The sequence below is a fragment of the Myripristis murdjan genome, chromosome 3 (genome assembly GCF_902150065.1).
Source record: "Myripristis murdjan chromosome 3, fMyrMur1.1, whole genome shotgun sequence".
NCBI classification, from domain to species: domain Eukaryota; kingdom Metazoa; phylum Chordata; class Actinopteri; order Holocentriformes; family Holocentridae; genus Myripristis; species Myripristis murdjan.
The window spans coordinates 37805362-37830917 of NC_043982.1; the positions used below are offsets into that span (position 1 = coordinate 37805362).

General features: G+C 40.9%; 2 protein-coding genes across 4 annotated transcripts; one reads left to right on the top strand and one right to left on the bottom strand.

The window, feature by feature from the left end:
- ppm1g (protein phosphatase, Mg2+/Mn2+ dependent, 1G) lies at positions 1 to 21644 on the bottom strand. Of its 3 annotated transcripts, none has more exons than XM_030077583.1 (14): positions 21453 to 21568; positions 20987 to 21124; positions 18791 to 18860; positions 18032 to 18117; positions 17708 to 17837; positions 15408 to 15519; positions 12795 to 13048; positions 10044 to 10225; positions 9198 to 9329; positions 7319 to 7421; positions 6206 to 6337; positions 4207 to 4336; positions 3410 to 3509; positions 1 to 2208 (listed from the first exon to the last, which is right to left on the bottom strand). In XM_030077583.1, exons 2-14 carry the CDS (start codon positions 21095 to 21097, stop codon positions 2002 to 2004), a joined length of 1749 nt encoding a protein of 582 aa, XP_029933443.1. In that variant the 5' UTR covers positions 21098 to 21124; positions 21453 to 21568; the 3' UTR covers positions 1 to 2001. The 3 variants fall into 3 exon arrangements, with proteins under 3 accessions (XP_029933443.1, XP_029933434.1, XP_029933451.1); XM_030077574.1 differs by having other exon boundaries at positions 2002 to 2208; positions 21553 to 21644; XM_030077591.1 differs by having other exon boundaries at positions 2002 to 2208; positions 10044 to 10222.
- Positions 21645 to 22331: 687 nt separating this feature from the next.
- Positions 22332 to 25211, top strand: mis12 (MIS12 kinetochore complex component). The gene is made up of 2 exons (XM_030077646.1): positions 22332 to 22749; positions 24526 to 25211. Exons 1-2 carry the CDS (start codon positions 22363 to 22365, stop codon positions 24793 to 24795), a joined length of 657 nt encoding a protein of 218 aa, XP_029933506.1. The 5' UTR covers positions 22332 to 22362; the 3' UTR covers positions 24796 to 25211.
- Positions 25212 to 25556: the final 345 nt, after the last annotated feature.

A 25556-nucleotide genomic window follows, 5' to 3' on the forward strand; every position in this document is an offset into this window, starting at 1 on the left:
TGTCATTATTTAAAAAAATGTATTTGTATGTACTTACATACTGGTGTCAAAAGAGTATGCACCAAAATGTCACAGATTCACAATTACAAAGAAAATGCAATTTCTTTTTCTTCAATTACAAGTATTGAAAAAACTATGTACAGAAAAAAAGGGCATGGTGACAAGATAGTACACTAGAAACAGATTTACAGTCACACAACAGTTTAAATGGGGCTTCAGCAAATAAAGGAAAAAAACAAAGACAAATGTTCTTAACAGTTACACTGCCTTAGTGCTCTGGACTTTAAAGGGTACTTCCACTCAAAAATAACTTCAGCGCGTCCCATCTGCAGTACAGCGTTACCAAGGTTTTTCAGAATGTATTCGCAAAAAAGGATTTTTTAAAAACCTGTGAAGAGGACTGATTCAAAAGAAAAAGTATTTGAGTGGAAATACACTTTAGAACATACTGTGTCCTAGAGGTCAGTCTTTAAAAGATGTTACAATAGAAAGGAGGGAGGACAGAGTAAAAGGAGGCGGGGGAGGAGGGTGAAGTCCTGGTGGTAAGCTGTGGTAGGGTGGCCCGGGGTGTTCTGCTAAAGCAATGCTTAAAGGGGGTTTAGGATCACAAGCTCTCTGTCGATGGTCATACAGTTACAAGTCTAAGACTCATTCATCCCTGCTATCAAACAGAAGAAAACCGTACTAGCCCACAAATCCCAGACTAACACTTTTTCAGGCTGAGCTGGGGCAAAAATCAGGGATGTGATCAAGACAAGACACAGCAGGATAACAGGGATAAATGGAAAACGAACAAAGTTTTCTGTGACCAACAGGCCTGGAAGGAAGGGAGGAGGATGACGAGGAGAAAAAACACAAAACAAAACACTGTTGAAAACTGTAACTGTTCTCATATGCCATGAAAGGAAAGGGTGCTGGGAAAAAAAGGCAGTCAACTATACTGAGAGTACTAGTACCCAAAATCCTTCAGTTCCCCTTGTAGGAGGACAGACACTGTGCCCATAGAATAAACGTGGGGTTGGACATTAACACCGAGGAGGTGACTAAAAAAAGACTTGACTGATGTACCTCTATTCTCACTGCAATATGCATTTTTAATTTGGGCTACCGTGTCCTCCCCCCTTCTTCCCTTTGAGTGGCAATATGGATCAGCTGGTCTATTGTTTTGTTTCTACTCAGTGCCAAAAGTCTCACCTGCAGCCATTCTGGGTCCCTCCTGTTAAGGGTTCAGTCTCAGAAAAGAAAGTCATGGGGTTGTATGGCACCTTCTTGTGTTCTAATTCCTGACATGTAAGTTTTGGACACAACACCTCAGAGTGATGTGTGGTTTCTCGCTGGAAAGGCATCACCGACTTGCACTGCACACATTTCATATTGCTGAGTTGCTGCAATGAAAATGCACGCGTCATGTGAGATGTAAAAACAGCAATCTGACACCGATCGCTGCTTGAGCTGTCCTCCAAGTTCCATTCTTGGGAACCATCATTTGGAAAATGAGATTTTCTCTATTTGATATTAATTTAACTATGCAGCGCACGTCTCCGGTGATGACGAAGCATCTCTAAGATGTGTTTCAAAATATACATGACAGCAATTTTTTTTCTTGGCTACTGTTAATATTTTCTTTTGAATCGACCCTCTAGCTACACATGGAGAATGGTGTACCATTTAGCAGACCAATGAGCTGCAGGTCTGGTTCTTCTGTTTTGTGGATCTAAAGGAGGCAAAGGTGAGCCCAACTTCTATCCAACAACACCAAACAAAAGAAAAACAGAGGGGGACATTAAAGTGAAAATCCACCTAAAACAGAGCTCAGACCAAAATTATACTAGTGTTCTCTGTTCAATTCATCTCTGAGCACAAGTATAACATATATAAATTCTGTTTTAGGGTTGATTTAACCTTTGTGAGGCAACTTTTCATTTTAACAACGTGTCTCTGGTGTTTCTGGGGTAGCATGGGGACCTGTTGCTCCCTCCAAGACAGTTTTTTTCTTTTCCTTTAGTCACTTTTAGCCTTTTTGCTGTCATTTCCATTCTTCTCCAGCTCTATCTCTCCTGCCTCCTCCAGTTGCTTCCTCTTTTTTGTGCTGTCTGATGGGCTGGGAGCGGAGGAGGGGTGTGGCCGGAATGTGATGATCATGCAAGTCATGTTGTCACATCCTGTCCCGTCTCCAGATGTGTCGGGGGCCAAACAATGGTCCAACAGCTGCCACAAAGAGAGACAGGGATTGGAATCAAACTGGCAGAAAAATTTCACAAAATAAATAAAATAAATAAGGAAAAAAAAAATCAACAGGCAAACTATCAACTAGGCAATACTAGGTACCTAAGTTTTACTGCATTTCCACAACAGGTGACATCATGTTTACCATTTGGAGCATCCCTGTCTCACGACACGTAACTGACACAATTACACTGCAGTTTGCCGTAACTAAAACTAACAGTTCACATGACAGCTGTAATATGACTGACTAATGTCTCTACAACTACGGCTAAATGGTTGTAGTCCCATTGGAAATGCAGAATGTGTCACTGTCGACCATCCTTGACTCATGGTCTGGTTAAAAATTTTAGCATTAAAGTAATAATCCAATGTTTTGGACAAAATACCCTTTTTCCAACTTACCCAGACTGTATTTCACATACACATGATATCCTGTGTAAAGACAGCTTTGGAGTTGCTGTAAAGTTTTTTTTTCCACTTTGATGAGTGATGCTAATGGCTCCCATAGACTTCAAGTCTTTATGCTAAGCTAAACTGAAATGCTACCCATAGGAACCGATCCACTGGACGTACAGAGGTGAAAATGGTATTCAACATCTTGTCTATGTCTGAGTAATTCGGAAAAAGAGTTTTCTGCTCAAAACATTAGAGTATTTCTTCAAATAGGAGGGGGAAAAAATCAGTATGTGACCAGTGATGTTGAAATTATGGCCTTTCAGAATTAGAAATTGAGTTTTAATTTCAGCACCTCCATATGGTGAATAATTGTAAACTATTTTTAAACTCAGACACAGTGATGTGATGCATAATCCCTCCAGCTTGGAGCTATAGGACACAACTTGGTCCTATAAGGACACATTCAGGTGCCGCAGTATAAGGCTCCTTTGTCTAGTAAAAATGTTCAAGGTTTTAAAACTACAGTCTGTGCTGACCAAGCTGCAGCACAAAAAAATAATTCTGGGTAGCAACAAGCACATACAAATACACTTAAAAACTTAAGACATGCAACAGTTTGGGGTTGAGGTTACTGGATAAACTGGGCTTCATCCTCAAGTGTGTAAGAGAGACCAAGTCAAGCCACTTTATTCAGTGACTAGTAAATGGTTCTTTAAGTTGTAAATTCTGATGCACTACTTCAGCCTTCTGTCAGCCCGATAAAACACTAGTGCTGCTGCACTCTCACCTCTTCCACTATGGAGGAGAGGGGTCTGGCTTTGCCACTGTGGTCCGGTTTGATCCTCTCACTGATGAAGTCCACCACCTCCTGGCTGCTTAACACATTCCTGCACACAGACAAGAGACATGTGGAAACAGTTTATTAACAGGTAAACAGCAAACAAAAAGGAAGAGCCTCAGTCACATTAAAAGAGTATTTAGGTCTAGGAGCTACAGTGTTTCAAGTGCTATAGCCTTTAGTCTGCAGCCGCCCTCTATTCAAGCAACTGCACCTTGAAAGCCCTTGAAAACATTTCTACACAAAAACATTCACTTTACTGTAGTACAGAGTTAAAGGTTTTCAAGAGAATAATCTGCACCATTCTATTCAGCAATGTGGACAAAAACAACACAAAAGCACAATGATGAGAGCCTTGTGAGTGCTGATATTTATTCTTGAACAACTGTTATTTCACACAAAGGCAGACCAGTTCATACGGTCTCATTCATTGTTTTTTCTGTCTTTTTTAGTTTAGTGAAAAACAAGAAAAATCTAGATTAAAATTGTGAATTGAGAAAAGCTGGGAAAAAAGATTATATTTACAGGCCATATTTCTCAGCCCGATTATAGGTCTCTGACTATTTGGTCTACAGTTGTCAAACAGATAATGTCTTTTGTTTCCTTAATGCAAAATACATTTGAAACAATTAAGCTGTAACTGTAGGAAACAATACAGCTAAATTAGAAACATGACCACGAATGAGTGATTCATCAATTACAAATGAGAAATTACAAAATTTGCACCCACTGACACCACTACCCACCAGATGCCATCACAGGCAATGACCATGAATTCGTGGTCCTCGTTGAGTGTCAAAACTTTGACATCTGGCAGCGCTGAAATCATCTGCTCCTCTGGTGGCAGTGCCTTGTTCCTCTTATAGAAGTGGTCACCTGAGAATGAAACACCTTGTGAGAGAGAGAACTTTTTTTCTTCTGTTCATGTGGCCGTTACAGAGGGAAGAAGGAATGGCAGCACTTGGGATTACTGCCTTTACCTGGTACATTCATTCATTAAACTTTGTGACTACTGGATCTGGTTCTGCTTTACAGAAAGATAGATTTCAAACAAATGCAGTGCCTGGTCTGTCTTTCATAATCACGAGTAGTTACCTTCAGCAAGTCACAATTTAATGATAAGTGCAGTTAGGATAGAACATGTATCAGGCCCTGAAATTAATTTTACAAAATGTGAAAGCCTCACATGGGGAAGGTATAATGCAATCCTCACTTCATCTGGTTCTCTATCTTTCTCTCTCTCTCTCTGTGTGTGTGTGTGTGTGTGTGTGTGTGATGAGGGGCTGGGCCATGCACTCATTGAAAACACAGAGGAGAGAGACAGGTCCTGTCTAGAAGGTAAACTAGAGCGACCACAAAAGACAGTAATGAGCACCCTTCGGTACACGATGCAGAATGCTGTGTCTCCAACTTGGCTCGAATGTATTTGGACAGTTTTGACTTTGCTGAACTTGAATGTATGCTGCTTAAAAGTTACAAGTGAGTGGATTAAATGTTATTTAGTTATCGCAAATCATTCCTGACCTCTGACCTTGAATAAAAATCAGATGCGGACCTTTGAGTATCGGGTTTGAGCGTGCAAGTCCTATCGGGGACCAGTGTTTATTGATGATTTAAATTTGCATTTTAGCCAGCGCTCCATGTCTGCCTGCCTTCAAGTTCATATCACTGAAACCACAAAGTTTATCTGATTCCTAATGTCTGTATATGCCAAAATGTGGTGCAGCAACAGCAGAGGGGGCTCGTGGACTTGTAGAAAGGGAGAGTGTGTGCATGGCAGTGTGGTGTCCAGGCTGGAAGCCAGTCCATCCCACACATACCACACTGGTCCACATATTGGATCAACGTTATAAATCGCTGTAAATGTTTGCAGGAATTTACCGCATTGTAAGTGCTAGACCTGCGGGAATCGACGAAATTATGCACAATACCCACAATTCTGCTCTGAAATTCAAGCCCTCATACTTTAGGCATGTGTTGCAGTGAATTAGCTCCAAAGTATAAAACTAAATTGACATGCACTTCCTTCAGCCTCAATGCACATCATGTAGAGACAAAGGTAAAACCTGTCCTGTCCTAAATAACTCAACTTGGGTTGGCAATAATTTTTCTTGGCCAGGTTTGTGTTTTTTTTTCTCTCCTCTATGTTGACCAGCCTAGAGCAGTATAGAGAGCTCTCTTTTAGATTTGTGGAGAAACGTTCCCTGAGCTGAGGATCACATAAATGACCCAACATAAATATAACCAGGAAATTGTATTTTTTTATGATATCTCAGTTGCCGTGATATTGACTTTCAAAGTGAATTATTAACTTCTATTGTTTGGCCTTCTATGTAAAGGCAACACAACTAAGGCAACTACATAGGTGCAGCCTATGATGTCTCTTTTCTGTCAGTTTGAGTGTGACAAACTGAAGAACAAATAAAATAATAATTTTTCAAAACACAGACCAAATTCCATTTCTAGCCACTGTGGTTATAAACAAATGGGGAAAGAAATCCCTTCATGTTTTGTGATGTGATGTTTTTTTTAAAATCTACAGTAATGACTAATGGCAAACCAAATTCTGTTATCAGGATGTGACTGAAGCTGCCCAGTAAATAAAGCATAACATATTACTGTGTTGATCTGCACTGAGTTGAAACTGATTTTCAATATTTTAATTCAAGAAAGTCTAATTCCTTCAGTGACCAAATGGAGTCCACACACACACACACACACACACACACACACACAGAGCCATACCAATAGCTCTGGAGAGGTTGAGTCCACCGTTGACCCGTCCATCCATGGTAACTTTCCCTCCCGCGTTCTTGATGCGAGCGAGTTCCAGCTCATCCTCTGGCTTGTGGTCGTATGACATGTCTACGGCTTTACCTACAAACACACACACACACACACACACACACACACACACACACACACACACACACACACACACACACACAAGTGTTGATGTGTCATACTTCCGGCCATTAATATGAAGACTTTTTAGGAGCACAATGAAAAATGTTTATTGAAAATCAACACATGTACTAAGGCAGTGGTTCCCAAACCAGCCCTAAAGGACCCTGTGTCCCGTCCAGGTTTTTGTTTCAGCTCTACTCTTTCACACCTGATCCATTTAAGGGCTTCAAGCTGATTGGTTGAAACAGATCTACCTGAACAGAGAACAGGTACAGGAAATGACATTTGAATAAAAAAAAAAAAAAAAAACAGGTAGTTTTAACAAACCACATCTTTGGGGTTATTCTGTTAGCAGACTGGTAGTCAGTGCATCTGCAACCATCGATAAGTGGCTGTACTGAAAACTACAGGTAATGTTACTACTTCACATGGTTCTGTTGTTTAATAATCAGTTTTGTATTTGTCCACCGTAATCAAAAGATTACAGTGGACTGATCTTTACTTACATACTGTGCTCGTAAGTGATTTTTTCAGTTTGTACATATCTATTTTTAGGGGCAAATGCAACACTGAAACACTCGCACTGTAGAGCTCTGTATTTCCCCTGTTGCTGGTAACTCTGCTGGGGCCAAAGTCATCCTGTTCCATGTCTGTCACCAAGTAACATCACGATAACGCCTTGGGAAGGGGAGGTAAACATGACAACCACACTACATGCCAAAAAGTAACTTTAATATATGCACCAAATGCCAATCAAGAAACGTCAACAATAAACAAGAGCAACCTTGAGATCTTTCTGTATTGACAGTGAGCAGATTCAAACTATCCTGTCATAAGTGGCTTAGAGGTTGTGGCTCAACTGGTCAACATTTTGTCGATTCACATGCTTCTATTACACTGCGGTTCAAAACTCGATTCAGAACATTATGGTGTAAATGGGTCCCAACCTACCGCGCTCAGACACCACACAGCGAGAGTCTCCGGCGTTGGCCACGATTAGCTGCTTCCCTCGGATCAGAGCCACTACCGCTGTGGTGCCGCTGTCGGAGCCAGGCTGCACAAACACAAATGGACAGACGTTGTGGAGAGGGGGCAAACTAACTACCATTATGTTAAACACCAAGAGTACAATATCAGAACCACCTCCTCTTTCCATAAACAGACCAACTACATGAATCCCTCGTGAAAGCTCCATCATCAATTTCACCTGTTAAATCTCCTTCAGTCATGAAGACAGAACATGCAGGTGACAAGGAAGACACTGATTTATAAGAAGACTTTAAAGCTCTTAGGGTTTTTCCTGTAAAGAAACTTTTGATGGCCACCAAGGTCCTTTGGTCTTTTAGCACCAAAGTGGAAATAATAAAAGGAACTGAAAAACAAACTGGTGAAAAACGCTTTGAATCATTTGACTGCAATGCAGTTACAACTTCAGCTCCAACCACTGCCACATTATAAACCCCAGAAATTTTGCTAAGCACAAAATGAATCCGATGTGTCCTTGTTGGCTGCACATCAGGGAATTCCAACTGCACTTCTTGTAGGGCTGAAGCAGCCACTACCACCACTTTGTTAGTCACCTAATTGTCTATGACCATGACTATTTGTCACAAGTGACTGGTACAACTTTTGGGTACTTTTTTTGAACCTTTGAAATGGACTGCATAAATTTCCTCTTGTGCTGACCCCTAAAGTGCGACAACAAATTCAATGTTTCTGCGCGCCCCAAGTCTCAGTTCAGTTCCTCAAAAGACCTTGAATTTTGTTAAATACAGCCTTTAATTCTCCACTTCTGTTTCAGTTCTGTGGTGCACTGTTATTCTACAGAAAAATCAACTAAGTCATGCAGACCCATACTCTGATTAGTATAGGCCTTTTTCCCCTTCACATTTTTTTTTAAAGAACTAAAATCACTGATGGAGGCTGGTCCTAATATTATACTTAGTATTAGTTACTTAGTATACTTAATATTACACTTGGTGTAGATCAAAAATCATAAAATTTTACTCTATCGGGCAGGTGCACAAAAAGTTAAGCTGATACTTTTTTATTACAATGTTCAATCATTTCTATTCACACGTCTGGTGCAGGTAAGCATGATTTGTTACTACACAATTCTGTCCCTGCAACTGATTCAGAAACACATGCGCCCATCCCTGTGGGATTCAGCACTGCTGTCATAAGGCAGTAAAGAAAAAATATTTCACAACAAATCCCAGTTGCTGCTTTTATTGTCCATGGGCAATATTTTATCCCCAGAATGTTTGCTGAGTGTGCATGCTTTATTTACGCAGGACCATGCACACCCACAGCTGTGTGCTGTCCACCTGTTGGCCACCAGTTATTTCTACTGGTGCAGTAAGTGGGTAAGTAGCCCCGGGGTTAGAAAAGTGGCCATGTAGCAGGAAGATGACCGGCTTGAGACTGCTGGACCAGCTGGGAAAATTCTGGCTGGGAAGGTAAATCAGTAACGAGTGCTGGAGTGTGGTAGTACTGAGTGCTGGATACTGGCTGGATGCTCCAACTGCTGACCGTTCGCTTCCTGACATTGAGCGGATTAACATGGTTATTTTTAAGAATGTTAGAATATTATCTGCTTCAATGGAGCTGCTCATTTGCCCTTAAGAGTAAGAAGGTGATTGGACTAGGCAGTGAAGTGGCTTAACTGTAACATTTAACTTTCATTTCAGCTTCAAGTCCGAAAGTAATCAGAATTCAAAGCACTCTCTTTTGTTGGCACTGTTCAAAGGATTTTGTACAAACACGACACCCTCATTAAGTTGCATTAGGGCTAGGTGCTGATCCATGTAGGACCTCATCTTGCACACACCTCCTCCTTGCCATCCATTCCAGGGAGACTCATTTCTTCTTCATCTTCATCCTCAGAGTCTTCCTCTCCTTCCTCTGTATCTTCCTCTTCCTCCAAGTCACTGCTGTCGCCTTCTTCCTCTTCGCTGCCATCCTTTTAAAGACACACACATTTATAACACACTGCTTTTCAGAGTGGGTTCTCTGTGTGATTGATGGCCAAGGATTCAGAGAATAAATATTGGAGAGAAAAAAAGGCATGTCAGCTTTTTTCACTGGGAAAATAAATTAGTAGGAAAGTAAATCAAGGTTTTGAAAAAGCTCAGTTTTACTGTGGACGTAAGGACAAAATGGAGAAATAAAGATGTGTTTTCAGATTTCTCCAGATTAATGTGGACTTGGCCTATTATAGAACAGAACCTCCAATTACTGTCATTAGTATTAGTGTTTAAATGGTGACTTTCACCACAAGTTTGCATGTTTGGAAAATAAAAAGCGACTCTAAATTGAGTCTAAAACTGTCCCAAAGCTCATTTCAATGTCAGTGTTACCTAAAGTTTTTCACCAATGGCCATTTAAGAGGGCTAATTTGAACTGGAATGTCCTTTCTACCCATTGTTATCTGTAACGTAACTTTTTCAATCTTCATTTGGCCACTGAGCTTTCAGCGCAGTCCAGTTATTCTCCTTAAATTAATATATTGGCTCACCACAGTATCACTGCCCTGCCACACACACACACAAAAAAAAACTTCATGTGTTAGCACTTTGAGTTGCATTTTATGTATGAAAGGTGCTCTATAAATAAAGTTTATTATTATGTACCTCATGCAGTCTTTCATGCAACAACTATAACAAACGCTGCTCACCTCCTCATCACTGCCCTCCTCCTCTTCTCCCTCCTCTGATTCCTCACTGTCATCAAAGAACCTGGACTTGGTGTCTCCCGGGGCCTGCGAGGATGAGGAGGAGCAGGAGGGACCTGCGTCTCCTTCTGCCTTACCGGCTTTTTCTCCTCCACTGGAGCTTCCTGACCCTCCAGAGTTTGCTGCTGAGGGAGGGGGTGGGTTGTTTGGCAAAGAGAGAAAGAAACAAAATGACATTAGAGAAAAACAGGAGAAAGTCAGAAAGCTGCTTCTTCTCTCAAGAGAAGAAGCTTTCTTTAAATTTGTTTTTACACAAACATTTGTACTTGGGGCAGAATGGGGGACCTTGAGGTGTGAAAATGGAATAAGGTATTTCGGAAAAACCAAAAAAAAAAGAAGATGAAAGTGAAGTTGTTTTTACAAAATTTGTGCTATTTATCATTTATGGACCTCAAAAATAACCTTAAAACTTAATGGATGAATTTATGTATCTGCTGACTGTAATCTTACTGATTCTTTGAGTACTACTGTTGACTTCAATATTCAATTGGACAATCAGAAAGATAGCTCGATTTTTTTTTTTTTTTTTAACTTTTGGTCTGTTGCAACATGTTAAAGGCTCCAAAGGGCATTCACTAGATTTGGTGATCAGTAAGATCGTTTATGTTTCTACTACCACTGCAAGAGACTGATATTTTAATCAGTGCTGATATCCAATCCACATCTATTACTGTTAAGAGAAGGTATACAAATGAGTCCATAGCAGTCCATATCCTGCAAATACTATATTGTTCACTCAAAATCAGGAATTTTTCCTAAATTGCTTAAAACTGTTGTTGTTAAACCCCTTACAACAAAAACAACAATAACAATAATAATTCCAAATGACTGCAGACTGATTTCTAGTGTGGCTTCTATAGGAAATATTATTGAAAAAGTTGATTTTAATCGGCTCAGTTATGTCTTAAATATAAAATGGCTGTTTTAACAGCCATCAATGTGGCTTCCAAATGTATCACAGGACTGAAACTGATTTTTACTAAAGGTCCTCAATGACATTCATCTAAATACAGATTAAGGAACACATCAGTTTTTGTACAACTGGATCTCACTCATTTGATACAGTTGATCACGACATACTCATAAACCAATAAGAAAACCGGGTGGGGCCATCTGGAACGGTCCTGAACTGGTTCAAGTCATATCAGACAGTAGAGACTACTTCTAACAATCAACTATTGTGAATCTGAACGGTTGACTGTGACCTGAGGAGTTCCCTGAGGCTCAATACTCTCTTGTTCAACCTGTACATGCTCCATCTTGTCCAAATCATGCAACGAAACGAGTCTGCTTACCATAACTACACAGATCTTATCAATTTTCTCAGATGACTACAGTCCAATAAACTTGCTGTCAGTGCTAAGAGCAAATATCTGGATATAGCAAGTTCGTGTTCTCCTTGAAAGCAGGGGGCTAATGACTAAAAGCCAAGTAATAAATATTGGTGTTTTAATTGATTTTGATCTTACTTTTTTGCAAAAATCAGTAATCAAATCAGCATTTTATCATCATAAAAACTTAACAAAAATGTCCAAGCAAGATTTAGAGAGGCTCGTTAATCCCGGTGGAGTTCACTACTGCAATAATCTCTTATCCGACTTTCCCAAAAAGACTGACAGCTGACAGCTTATCCAAAATGCCGCTGCAAGGGTTTTAACTAGAACTAAGAGAATTAAGCACATCAAATCAATTCTTAAAGATTTACACTGGCTTCCAGTCACCTACAGAACCGATTTTAAAACACTGCTTTTAACAGTTCAATCACAGAATGGCCAAGGGCCAAAATACATGACTGATATGTTTGCAGGATATAAACTCAAAAGGTCCCTTCATCAAGGACATGTCATCTAGTTGTACCAAGTGTACGAACACAATTTGGAGAGGCACTGTTTAGTTATTATTCTGCTCATACTTTGAACCAAATCCTGCAAAGTCTTAAAAGCACACCCTACTGTTTACTGCTTATCTGCTTTTAAATGTAGATTAAAAACTCTCCTGTTCTCACATGCCTTGAATTGACTTAGGTTATTTCAGCTTACTACCATTTCTAATTTTCATTTATTTTTAAACTGTTCACGTCATGTAGCTTTTATCTTAAAGTATCATTGCCTTTTAATGTGTTCATGGCACTTTGTTATGTTTACTGCACTGTGAATTGCCTCTAGATCTTAAAAATTGCTCCATAAATACTTGATATTGCCAAAAATATTACATTCATCATTTCATTAAGAAACTGAAACCTACATTCATTGAGGAATTAAAATAAATGAAATTAATCATGTCTGTGACAAGCTAAGGGGTAGGCTCTATAAAAAGTGTGCTGTTGTTGCTTGGACTATTCCATTCCCATTTATTAACTGATTAACTTGTGCCAGTACTTCATATCGGCACAGGTGGAAGCAGCTGCCTGCCTAAGTCCCCTCTTTTTGGCGGATGAAATTCAGTTTATTTCTTTGGGATTTGATCTATAACTGTGTTGAGTGTTGACCGGCACCACCCAACCCAATAATAAACCGTTGCTGCATCAGAGTCTGCCCCATCTGCAGATAAAGCCACAGGAGCTGTGAATTTCATATTGCTCCCGCACATCACTATACTGCTGCATCCGCAAAGCAGCGTTACATCTGGAAAGCCATCTGATCTCTCTTTGCAGATAAAGATGTAAGAGAGGAGAGCTAAATCCGAGACCCATACCTGAGGAGGAAACTCCACTGCCATCACTTGCTCCACCTCCTCCTCCCGCTGCTGCTGCTGCAGCTGCTGCTCTCCGACAGGCTCGGAGCTTGGAGCCCCCTGCCCCTGCTTCTCCTCCTCCTCCTTTCACCTTTCCATTGCTGTCCTCTTCCACCTCTCCATTCAGCCCCTCCTTCTTCTCTCCTCCCCCACCCTCCTCCCCCTTGTCTCCTGTGGCCCCAGTATGTGGGCAGGAGGCCTTCTCAGCTGCTGCACTACAAGCAGAAAAAAAAGAGGGGAAAAAAAAGGAAAAAAGAGGAAATAAAGAGTTACTGTTACAGTACAGTTACAGTAGCCTTGCATAGCCATACCTCTCCTACTGCTGTGCCAACAATAAAGAAAGGTCTGGCTTAATCCACTGTCACTCTACTATAGTAAAAGTAAACACTCTGGCCTGTTTGCGTCTCTCTAAACCAATCACAATCGTCATGGGAGGTGCTAAGCCCAGGATGCAGTGACTTTGCCCTTGCAAAATAGTGTTGGGGGGACTTGTTTTGGTGCTCACTGGACTTGTTAAAACCACAGACGATTTAATAGCTGTGTGTAGCCCTTGCAGAACGTCATTAAACCGGTATCACTGAAGCTTGTGCGAACTGGAACAGATCAGTACATTTGTGCATACATACTAGCTCAGGGGTTGTTATTGTTTCACATAGTGAGAGGGATTTTGAAAAAGGTAACATGCAGATAGCAGAGGGGGAGGACATGGCAACTGAAACAGTTTCCCAGTTACAGGCTTTCACCCGCAGTCCACATCTGGTGAGTCAGATGAGGGTGACAGAGATTCATAACATTACGAAAGAGAAATCAAGGAGCTGTTTATCCAAGCAATACCAAGGAAACAGTTCCGCTATGTAGAATCAAAACTGTAATATGACTCAATTTTTATGACCAATACCAAACTGAACAAAGTTGTGACACTTTTTATGACTTCAACTCTATGGTGTTCATGCACTGGCACATTATCCAGATAATGTCAACAGTTAGACACTGCATCACTGCCTTGTGATTGATTAACACCTGGTACAGAGACTTTTTCAGACTGAGACAGCCTGGCACCAAGGCACCACGCCTATGAAAGATATAAACTACATACAATAGAAGTGGTGGAGCTTGCTGGTAGGAATGGTCCGATCTGATCCACTGGATCGGTATCGAGTCCGATCCAGGCCAAAATGACTGGATCGGGTATCGGATTTTTTTTTTTTTTTTTTTTTAGAACCTGTCCGATCCGATCCATAAGCCCAAACTATCTAATATATCCTCAACTTCACTTTGCGCGACATGCCGTAACACAGACGAGCTGTCACCATGGTTGCCATGTGCCTGTGTTTTCATCACGTGAGCAGAAGCCTGCAGAGCTGTAGTCATGTCAAAGTTAACGGAGGACAAAAGTAAAACAGCTGAGTGCGTATTAGTGCGTATTAGTTCTGCCGTCTGTTATTTAAAAAAAATAATTTAAAAAACAGTCAGTAGGCCTTTATTAGAAGTCCATTATGGACTTCTAATAAAGGCCTTTTAATTATTATTTATTATTATTTTATATTATTTTTAATTATTATTTTAATTATTATTATAATTAGATGTTCGAACTGACTCGAACATCTCACAGACACCCATTTTGAAAACTAGGGTAAGACAAGGTCAATCTATTGTAATCGTTCATTTCATTCATTTCTCGTAGACCACCATATAAGGAAACGAGGTGTAAACTCAATTGTTTGGCATCATAACCCAAATTGTTTACGCAATAATGAGTAAAATAGCAAAATCTCTAGCTGCAAGAGTGTTAACAAATGTGGAAAATAACAGGAGAGTAGGGCAGTCAGAATGTTTAAAAAAAAAAAAACACCATCTAGAAAAAATCTGGTCATCTGAAGTATAAGTGTTGAAATGTCAAAGTTTCATGTGATAAAATCAACACTTATGTTTTTTTTCCTGGGGCTGAGAATCTAAAGCAGGTGAACATAAAAGGACTTAATTTTTTGTGTCTTACTTTATATAAGCAGACTGATTTGACAGCCATGTCTCGTGACCACACCCCCTCCCTCTGACTCTCTACCTCTGCTCTTCATACCCAGTGCTTTGTATATGGAAGGTGCAAAGTGACAGAAACTGAAGGGGCACTGTCATGCTTTAAAAAGTCCCTGTGAAATGACCGCACATGACTTCTACTTTCTATGTTTGAAGTACCTCAAGTCTCTTAAATGGTGACATCATCCTGCATTAGTGGGTGTAAATTAAAATTTCTAATAATAAAACCCTCATAAATATTTAAACATCCTCTCTCATCCACCTATCCCTTCAAATAAAATTGTGTGACTCTGCCAATACTCTGAAATTTCTGAAATACTATTGCTTTACATTTGTGAATGACCATTCCCTGCACTATGTCCCTCCCAAACCTCCTGTTTCAAGAGAAAATACATAAAATCAAGAAAGTAAGAGTCCATGTCATGGGGCCTTTGATTAGGAATGAGTGCTGTGCCCAAATTAACTTGTAAGCAGGCGCACCCATGACAAAGATAACACAGAGCAACAAACTCGGAGCAAGTTATTGATCTGTTTAACTACCTGACTGCAGCAGCATGCTTGACGGCATTGCGCTTCTGGCCGTAGCGCACCAGCAGCTCCTCTATGGTCATAGTGGCCTCCTCATGGAGCAAAGCTGCCTCCTCTGTGTCCACTGAAGAGGAATGGAGGGGAGGAAAAGTGGGGAGGGTTTTGAGAAAGAGAGGCAAGAGAGACACTTAACACAAGTCCTGTTTGTAAAACAGAAGCAGCACATACTCACTTCTACATAACATACTGTAGACCATAATCATGACATTGTGGCTGCCTGTCCTTTGTGTGTCCAATGTTCTTGCTGTGCTATAGTTTATATTTTTTCTTTTACTAAGATCACGTTCCTTGATTACTGCGTTATGGATGTCCGTGTTAGGTTCATTTCACAGAGTGAAATGAACAGTCATGCATTTTTCCATATGGCAGCAGCTGATTTCCCTGATTAGCAGAGGAGGAACTAATCAGTAAAATCACCTACTGTGGTTTTTGGTTTCAGTGAAAACCTGCAAACTCTTGGCCCGCCATGGAACATGTATTACTTCCTCTACCGGAGTGCAGCCAAAACCAAGCACATGGTTATGATTTGACTACAATCAATGATCAAACCACTGAGATTGTCAATAACCATAAATATCTAGGGTCAGTGATTGACAGTAAGTTGAATATTTTGAGACATACAGATTCCATGTACAAAAAGGGGCAGCAAATGTTTTTCTCTGTATGGAAGATGAATTGTTTCAAGGGTGAACAGGACAATTGTGATGATATTTAAGAGAAGTTTTATTGAGTCTGTGCTAAGGCTGAGCAATATGAACAAAATCTAATATCACAATATCTTTGACCACATGCCTCAATATTGATATTGTGATGATACTGTAGGAATGACTGCTGATGCATTCATAAGATATTTACACACAAGATAAACAATAATCAGTAATGTGGATGTGAGACCAAGCAGGTAGAGCTAAATATTAAAACAGCTAGAACAGTCTGACATGATCAGAGAATTGCATTTCTTACGGTAATGCAGCCTTTAAAACCAGGTAAAGACAACACTTGCCATATCACAATATTCCAATATCTGAAATCCCAAATTACATCTAGTTTCATATCACAATATCTGTAAGATATTGTTATATTGCCCCAGCTCTAGTCTGTGCTGGCCCTCTCTATTTCTGCTACGTTTGGCAATGTGAATGTGGCTATTAAGTCCAGAGTAAACAAAATAGTCGAGGTAAGTGTGTAAGGTCATAAGGGTGGAGCAGGCCCAGCTGTCAGGCCTCTTCAAAAGACAGGTGGTGAGGAGAGCCAACAGCATACTCAACTTTCTGGCCCATCCTCTCCATGCGGAATTTGAACTCCTATCCTCAGGCAGACGCTTTACAGTACCTGCACTCAGATCCAACAGGATAGAGAACTCCTCTGTTACCGTATGCCATCTCCCTACTCACTCAGCGCTAACACCAGATCTATAATCTTGTGCACTTTAAGATATATAATAGTCCGATCCCAGAAAAAAAAAAGATTTACATTTATATAATCTCTGGTCTAAATAGCTGTGTTTAACTGTGGTGTTTTTATGTAGTCACTGTGATGTTATTACCTGTCCGCGAAACAAATGTCCAATCTGGGACAATAAAGTGATTAAACTGAATTAAACGGTTCTCCACCCCCAATGTACACAGTTGAGATCTATGACACTGAATAAGAAACCATGTCTTTAACTGCACAAATAAACACAATATATATAATTTTCTTCCATGGTGATACATATGTATACACAAAATACACAATTTCCAAAACAAAAAGTCCCTGGTAGTAATAGTAGTAATGCAGGCCAATGTCTGTGTTGCAGATCCCAGCTGTGTATATGGCAATATGCACGAAAGCTCATCAATCTGTTAACTGAACAGGCCATGCGTTTACATACACACCAATGATTCTATTATTGTGGGTTGTAGCCAGGATCATATGACATTCATATGTTTCTTGTCATATGTTACAACACCCTCTGATTTCCCCATTTTCTCAGTCTACACCACAATAGAAAACTGGTTTTATCCACATGGGACAGCATTTTCTAAAAGATTTGATTTCGGTGGACAGAAGGGCAAAATGCAGAAATAAAGATGCGTTTTGAGATTTCTCTGTGTTAGAGTAGACTTGGCCTAAAAATGAGGAAGGCCAGAGGTCTCTCACAGCAACTTTTTGATTATCAACAATCTTCCTTTTTGAATGTTTATAATTCAGCATGTGAACATTTTTGTGCCTTAAAATTTTGATCCATTTAGTGTAAGAGGTCTACTCACAGTCATCCTCCTCTGCCACCTTCTCGCTGGTCGGCTCCTCGGTGGGTCGTCCAGCAATCTGGATAAGCTCCTTGATGACTTCCTCTGTGGTCATTCTGCTGTCGATGGCCAAGAAAGCATCTTCCAGAGCCTGGCAAGAACCCACGAAAAGGTTAAGTCACACACTCATACAGCCAAGCAAAAACAAATACAAACACAGACAACTACATACTTAATTTTCTTGCTGGTAAAAGGGAAAATGAAGAGTGAAGACCAGTAACACTTTGTCTTCTGTCACCATTTTAAGATCAAACACACCAAGCCATGGCTTCTATGTCTTCTCACCTTCTGCAATTTTCCATCTTTGTAGGTCTTCTGCTCCTTGATGATGTCAGGAAGGTACTTGGAACAGTACAGGGCCACCTCCTCACCTAGAGGGGAGCAGGAGATGAAATTATTACTCCGTACTGGGGTGTCGGTATGTTTTACTTGGGTCATGTCCACACTAAGCTGGGTAAATTTGAAAATGCATCTTTTCCCCCTCCATTTTAGGGCACGTACATACAGGATCAGGCATTGCAGCGCTGTGCTTCAGGTCTGTGTAGGTGTGAGTGTGTCACTACATGACCCATTCGCTTCGTCTGTTTGCCAGCTATGCGATTGGCCATTGCAGCATGATGTCAGGTTGCACTGTGGCAAAAGTTTTTTCTGGTTCAACTTGTTACCAGACATTACTGCATTTTTTTGGAACCTCCTGCAGTCCAAACACACTACTACCATTAAAAAGAATGAGTGATGTGGTGTGGTGTGGATGGACGGCAAAACAGTAATTTTGGATTTACCCATCTTAGTGCGAACATGGCCTTAAATAGGTGTGCAAGACGAAAAAGCACTGAATAAGTGCTGAAAAGTAAGCAAACTGACTCTCAAAAAATGGGTATGTTGTGTTTCACAAAAATGTAATGAGGAAAAATAAGAACATTTAGATCTCTGATTTATGTCTGTGAAGGCATGTGTGCATTTTTGGAAAGAGACCATTTCTGGAGACAACAGATTTGTGGACAGTCTATGATTTGATATTTTTCCAGAGTGTGTAGGTGTTACCTCCATGTCCATCATACACAGCAAACATGGCAGTCTCATCATCAAGCTCTGGGATACAGTTGTGAGCATCCTGTGACACCGCAAATAAAGAACAATAAACATCAAAAGACACAAAACATGAACTTAAGATGTCAGACTTCCTGTTCTATAAGGAATAATGAACTTTGTGGCATAGTGTTTGCATCCCCTTTTTGTCTAACCAATTCACTCGTAAGGAAACTTACAAGAGAGCGTGCCTTTCAGCCATGTCTTGTGAAACAGAATATGAATGATTATTTTATGCAGTGGTATTTTGCACTGAGCTGGTGTTTTCTGGGAAAGTGACTGATACAGTTGGAATGAAAAAATTCTTAAAGGAATAGTCAGCGGCAGTGAAATATTTTGCTTCACCTTTGAACTCAGTTAGGCTGAAGTAAGTGCACTGTGAGACCTGATCAAGCAAACACCAGCCACCAATTTTATGCTGGTGAAAACACAACGCCTCCAAAATCATTGGCCTCCCCGCTCCCAACCTCTCCGACCTTAACAGCGGAGCCATCACAGGCCGATACACATGACCACAGGAACCCCCTCAACCCATTCGTCACTCTACTCCCATCTGGGCACAGGTACAGAGCCCTGGCCTGGAAACTGGTACGCTACAGAGGAGTTTCACCCTCCCTGCCACAACATCATTAAACAAATGTAAGGTTGTGTGCATAAATGTGGATGTTTCCAGGATTGTTTTAGAATAGATTTTACTAATTACTTTTAAGGCTCTACATGGCCTCTCTCCCTGCTATATCTCTGACCTCTGAGTACCGTACACACAGGTACGTTCTTTACTTTGATCCTCAAGCAGAGGTCTTTTGTCTGCTCCAGCAGCCCGGCTGAAAACTAAAGTGGACCGAGCGTTTGCAGTTTGGGCCCCGAGGCTTGAGAACGACCAGCCCGAGGAAATCAGGTTGGCTGAGTCAGTGATTTCTGTTAAGCCTCTTCTTAATTCATATTGGAGAGCATTTTCTGATTTTACTCGGGTTTTAATTTCCTTTGAACTGTCTTTTATTGTTTTTATACTCAAAATCATTTCTTAAAACCTGATGAGTTTGACTGTTATGATTTGTATTTATTTTCTTGCAGCCTTTGTGAAACACTTTGTAACACTGATTTTGAAAAGTGCTCTATAAATAAAGATTATTATTTTCTTTCATGCTGCCATGTGGCAGTGTTTACTGTTTCTATGTACCTGTGCGTCTATGTAAAGTGCTGTGCAGATTGGTGGCAACAAAAGGACAATAGAGAATCTATCTAGTTGGAAGTGAGAACATCAGTATTTTGAAGGATTAACTTCACCACCCACAACAACTGATAGTTCCAGCTGCACTCCAGGTTTAAATCATCGCGGCGTAAGAAAGTGATTTCTGTTTTGATCAATAATACTTTGTGAAGTAACTAAATTTTCTACCACCAGTTAGTATTATCCTTTAAAAAAAAATGCTTAATTTTCACTGTTACAATATTTAAAACACAAACCCACAGTCATATGTATGTGTACATATGTATCGCTATGTAGATATTTGCCTTAAATGTTGAGGTATGAAATTATGTCCATATTGTTCAGCCCTAGTGCCGCCCTGGCCTAGCTGGCACTACATCATGGCTATAAAAGTAACTGTGTCAATAACAAATGACAGGCCTTTTGCCTTGTCAGTGCCATAAATCCATCTATCACTGCAGCAGGCCACATCATCACTATCTTTATTATTAATTTTAGATGGATAATATCCTTTGGCCACGCACCCTGACTTCCACTTCTAATTGAAATGCCTGCTCCTCTTCTCCGTTTCCTCTTGGACTTCATTTGCCTTGGTCTTGCATCTTTTTGCAGTGTTACTTTATTTTCCCCTGCTGTTTGACTGTGCACTGGATGCCCTGCTCTCCCAGGCTACGTTCTTGCTTCGTTTCGTTTCTACCCGCATTGGGCAGGTGTTAATGTCAAGCCCTGAACACCAGCCGTCCGTGTTCTGCTGGTGAATACTTCCGAGTAGTTGGTGAGAAGTGAGTATATTCGTATTTTGAAGGATAAACTTCACCAGCCACCACCGCTGATGGGTCCCCTTTATTTTTTTTTACCCAGTTCCTTGTGTACAATAATAAATTGCGAGGCGATTGCGGTGTCTTTCACCACCAGCTCATCATTTTTTCTCTCCGCCTCACCTCCATGGAGACACGCCAGCCCTGCATGGCAGAGAAGCCGTAGCTCATCTTGCTGTTGCCGCCGTCGGAGGAGCTCTTGGTCGTGTTGGGTTGCGACAGATATGCCCCCATGGTTGTCGGCTTCTATGGCTTTTCGACCTGTTAAAGGGACGAGAGGGGGGAAATACAAGACTTTTTGGTTCTCACACACAGAAAACAGCCCCTCTCTCATAACTAGTGTTACCTAAGTCGCTGCATTTATTCTCACAATGGGGCTCCGTTAGCCAGCTTGGCCAAAGTGTTGTTAGCTAGCTGGCTAACGTTAGCAACACAACAACAAAGTGGACGCGGCGGCTAACTTAGCTAACACAGCCATGCTAACTGGAGCAAACCCGGCTAAAGTTCCGAGTCGTAACCCGCGCCCCGTCACCCCGAGCAACGGCGCCGTTTGACGGGAGGAAACCCCGGCAAAACACGGACACTTTACCTCCGCAGGTAAAGCAGCCCAAGCTTGTTAAATGTGCTGCCGGAGAGCGGGATTTACATAGGAATAACTACACGTGTGGAGGCAATCGCTATCAACAGACCTTTCAGAGAGCAACCGACGCCGAAGAGGAAGTGGGAGCTCGCGCGCATGCCCCTTGGTTAGAAAGGGGCGCGTTCGTGGCGTACGTCTGACGTCATGACGCAATCAGAATCCGTATCAGAAATACTTCATTGATCCGCGTGGGGAAATTTGATAAGCTGCTCTGTAAGTTGCTCAAGTTCTCAAGAGAAGAATTAAAATATAAGAAAATCGAAAAAGCAAAAAAAAAAAAAAAATTATATATATAAAGAGAGACATCTCTCTCTCTCTCTCTATAGATAGATAGATAGATAGATAGATAGATCGATAGATATGTCCATCATGTATAAATGTGTGCATTAGTCCTGCAAAATGTAACAACAATAAATACCGAAATTACAAAACTGAGTACGTCTATGTAAAAAAAGAAAGTCTACCTATATACACCATGTATACACAGGGACATTAAATTGTTGAATTTTTTTTATTTTTTTAATTCATACTCCTGTTTCTTTGTATATTATGTTGAGCACATGTCTGAAATGTTTGTCTATTTGAATGTGTTGTCAAAAGAGATTTTTTAAAAACAATAAGTCGATATGACTGAACTCCAAAATAAGGAATTTCCTTTTAAAAATACCGGCAATATCTTTTTTAAAAAATTAAGACGAAACCCAAATCTTCTGGACATGAGAAAAAAAAAACATGCTCTGACGTTCGTTCTGTCACGTTATCTTTGTCTGTGTTCATGACTGTAAATAAGTTTTACAAAAAAAAAAAAAAAAAAAAAAAAAAAAAAAAATTCGAGTTGACGCGGGAAACCAGGGGAAAGATGGCCGCCTGTCGGGTCGCTGAGGAGGATGGCGGTCCGCTTCCCGCCGGGTTGAACCTTTACGAGGCGCAGTTTTTCGGCTTCACCCCGCAGACTTGCCTGCTGCGGGTCTACAGCGCCTTCCAGGACTGCCTCAGCGAGATCCTGCTCGTCGTGGAGAAGGTGTGTGTGCGGGCCCTCCGCGGCGCTGACCCCGCCGCCGACCCGCAGCTCCTCCGCTCCGAGGCGCGGCGGCGCGGCCAAGAGCTGCAGCGGCTCCTCGAGCAGCGCTTCCAGCGGCTCGCGGCGCGGATGGAGGCGCTGCTGCTCCACGGCTGCTTCTCCGTGCCGGACAATGTCCTGCTGCCCGAGGACGAGCCGCACCGCAAATACCCGCAAGCCACACAGGTGAGTTTGTGTATTGTATTGTATTGTAACTGTATTGATGCAGTCAGTCCTGGTGTCTTTACCCTCCTATCACCTTCGGGGGTCAGTTTGACTCCATTCAGTGTTTAATGTCTCTAAATACATGAATAACATCATTTCTATGCGTCATATTTAATACCTTTTCCTGATTTAATGGAGACAAGTGGAAGTGGGTAAAATTCAACATAATGGTATGTTTACAATGTCATGTACACATTTTGTATGCATCAGTGTTTCTTTGGAGTCATTATAACCCCAGGCTTTATTTATTTATCTATTTAGATCAATAAAACATTTAAGAAATATCTACATTTCTCACACAAAGTTGTTTTGGGTGACACTGAAGAACTATAACATGCTATTTATAATCTTGAAAAAAAAAAAAAAAAACTTCCCTCTGCTTTAGGGGCCTCACCTAACATAACTAAACCTGTAGTAGTGAGAGAACCACTGATAGTTAATGTGATGTTTCGGAGGGAAAACATGGGAGGTTGTGTTTTATTTAAAGCAATATTTAGGCAGTCAACATGACACATTAATTACCCAACACATAAACTTTGGTCACAATTATTATTATAATCATTTTAAATAGGTCTAAGTTAGTGTGTGGGGCAAAGTGACCCCAACTGTTAAAAAAAATGTTATTAAAACACCATGTCTTCTTGGCTGTTAGATCGAACCTTTTGCACTTGTGTATTAACCTTTGTAGCCCTATCTGCATGACTTTTTTCTATGGACTGGCTGCTGTCTGGAATCGATTATTATAATACCTTTAAAGTGGATCAATAGAAATGCACACGGCTGTTTTATTTCATGTAGTAATAGACTGATACATGTTATACTGTGAAAGTAAGAATCACCTGTAGCCGCTGACAAATTTTCTGTGTGGCCCCAGTGAATTTCCATCTGTGTCCACTTGCTGCTGAGGTTGATGCTGTGGCTTTTGCACACACCACATCTGCAACCCAGTTAAACACTTATGATAGTCCTTGGACCGATGTGCTACACAATGCTCTCCATCACCATCATCCAAACACCAAATGAAGAGATACAGTAATTTGGAAGAATTGTGATGCTCCAATCCCTCCAGAAGAGTTCAGAGACTTTTTTTTTTTTTTTTTTTACTTTAATTTGTCATTTGGCTGCAGATATTCTGTATCTGCTGGTTGCAGTGCTTCACTGATGCTACATCAGACTTATATTGAGTGAAATATTAAAAACCCAAGATGGTATTGTTTCACGGGTGCACAATTACATCAAACAGAAACTGTCTTGTGCATCGTTTTATTCACATTTCCCTGTAATTCAGCAGGACGTATTTGGCATCTATGGAGACCTTAGGATCAGCATTACAATTTAAAATAAAACTTAATGTGTTTGAACAAACTTGGCTACACAGCAGTGAGAAACCCACCTGTTGGAACAATGGAGTTGAAGAGGCTAAGAAGCAACATAAAGAATTCACAAAAGTGTGCCAGCATAGTCAAAATCATAAATACCAGGTGCTGGACAGATAAATATGTGAGAAATAGAAAAACAGAGTCTGCACACCAGATCATATGCTCCCATCAACATTTAATTGCGTGCCATCTTATGAAACCACAGTGGCACACGATTAAATGTTGACAGGAGCATATCATCAGGTGTAATAAAACACAGTATTTATCAGTCAGTGTTTTTATAATCTCTTGCCGTTGTCACAGAGCTTAGGACTGAGCAATCTTTTGTGTGATTTGACTTTGATCCCGCTCCATCCAGGAGGTGCTGAGGCTGGAGTCGTCCCTTGCAGAGCTCCACAGAGCCTACAGAGCGGAGGTGTGTGCCCGACAGGCCCTGCTGGCAGAGCTGGAGGAGCAGAGGGAGGTGCAGGAGCAGCTGGATGGGATCCTGAGGTGGGTCGGAGAGCTGCAGGCGGCCTGGGTGAAGGAGGGCATGGGCAGCTTCCATGACAGCTTCCGACTGGTGATGGAGTCGGTGCAGAAGCTGCAGGACGCCATCAGGCAGATCTGCGGCACAGGACGCCGCTGAACTCAAGTGACAGTCATGTTTTGTAACACGGATACTTCTGTAGAATTTGTGGCATCCAGACTGGAGGACTTATTTTCAACCGTTCTGGTTGAAAATAAATTAAATATGATTTTGGAGACATCAGTTGCAGCAAGACCTGATATTAAAGACATTAAGTTATTTCAGGGTAAAAATGAACCTCCCACTTCAGCCCATATTGTACAGACACAGCATTCCTCTTGTTTTCTAATGGACATTTTTGGCACTACCCCTCCCTCTTTCATTTACACACACACACACACACACACACACCCTTAAGTTACAAAATTTTAATGTTGTCTTCATCACCGATATAATGAATACTTAAGAATCACTCACTGTTCACAAGATTTTCATTATGTTGGTGTTGATTTTGTTTAATAAATTACTATCTAAGACTGAATGTGTTATCTTTTGAACAGAATAATACCGCCGTTTCCTTGACCCCAGGGGCTCAGGTCAGCACCCTGGCCCAGGTGATAGATGAAGATCAAGTTGTCAGGTTTGATGTATAATACTACAAACCACTGGTGGGACTGTCTGATACCCTGTCATGTACATTTCAATAGGAATTTCACAAACAGGGGCTCTGATACTGTAAACACTCCAGAGTGGTTTCAAGGCAGACAAAAAATAACAACCTCACACTGAAATAACTTCACTGTGACTTTATTAAGAGCTGACTGGACCAGAGGGAACAGCAGGAGTTTGTTCATAATGAAGTTACATTGAAGTTATTTCAG

Bases quoted from the DNA above. Each gene is read 5' to 3' on its own strand.
- mis12 (XM_030077646.1), top strand. From the start codon at position 22,363: ATGGCCGCCTGTCGGGTCGCTGAGGAGGATGGCGGTCCGCTTCCCGCC. The intron at 22,750-24,525 runs GTGAGTTTGTGT...CGCTCCATCCAG, and splicing joins AATACCCGCAAGCCACACAG to GAGGTGCTGAGGCTGGAGTC.
- ppm1g (XM_030077583.1), bottom strand. From the start codon at position 21,097: ATGGGGGCATATCTGTCGCAACCCAACACGACCAAGAGCTCCTCCGAC. The intron at 17,838-18,031 runs GTGAGAAGACAT...GGTTCTTGCCAG, and splicing joins AAGATGGAAAATTGCAGAAG to GCTCTGGAAGATGCTTTCTT. The intron at 4,337-6,205 runs GTATGGCTCTGT...TTTCATTCTCAG, and splicing joins CAACCTCTCCAGAGCTATTG to GTGACCACTTCTATAAGAGG.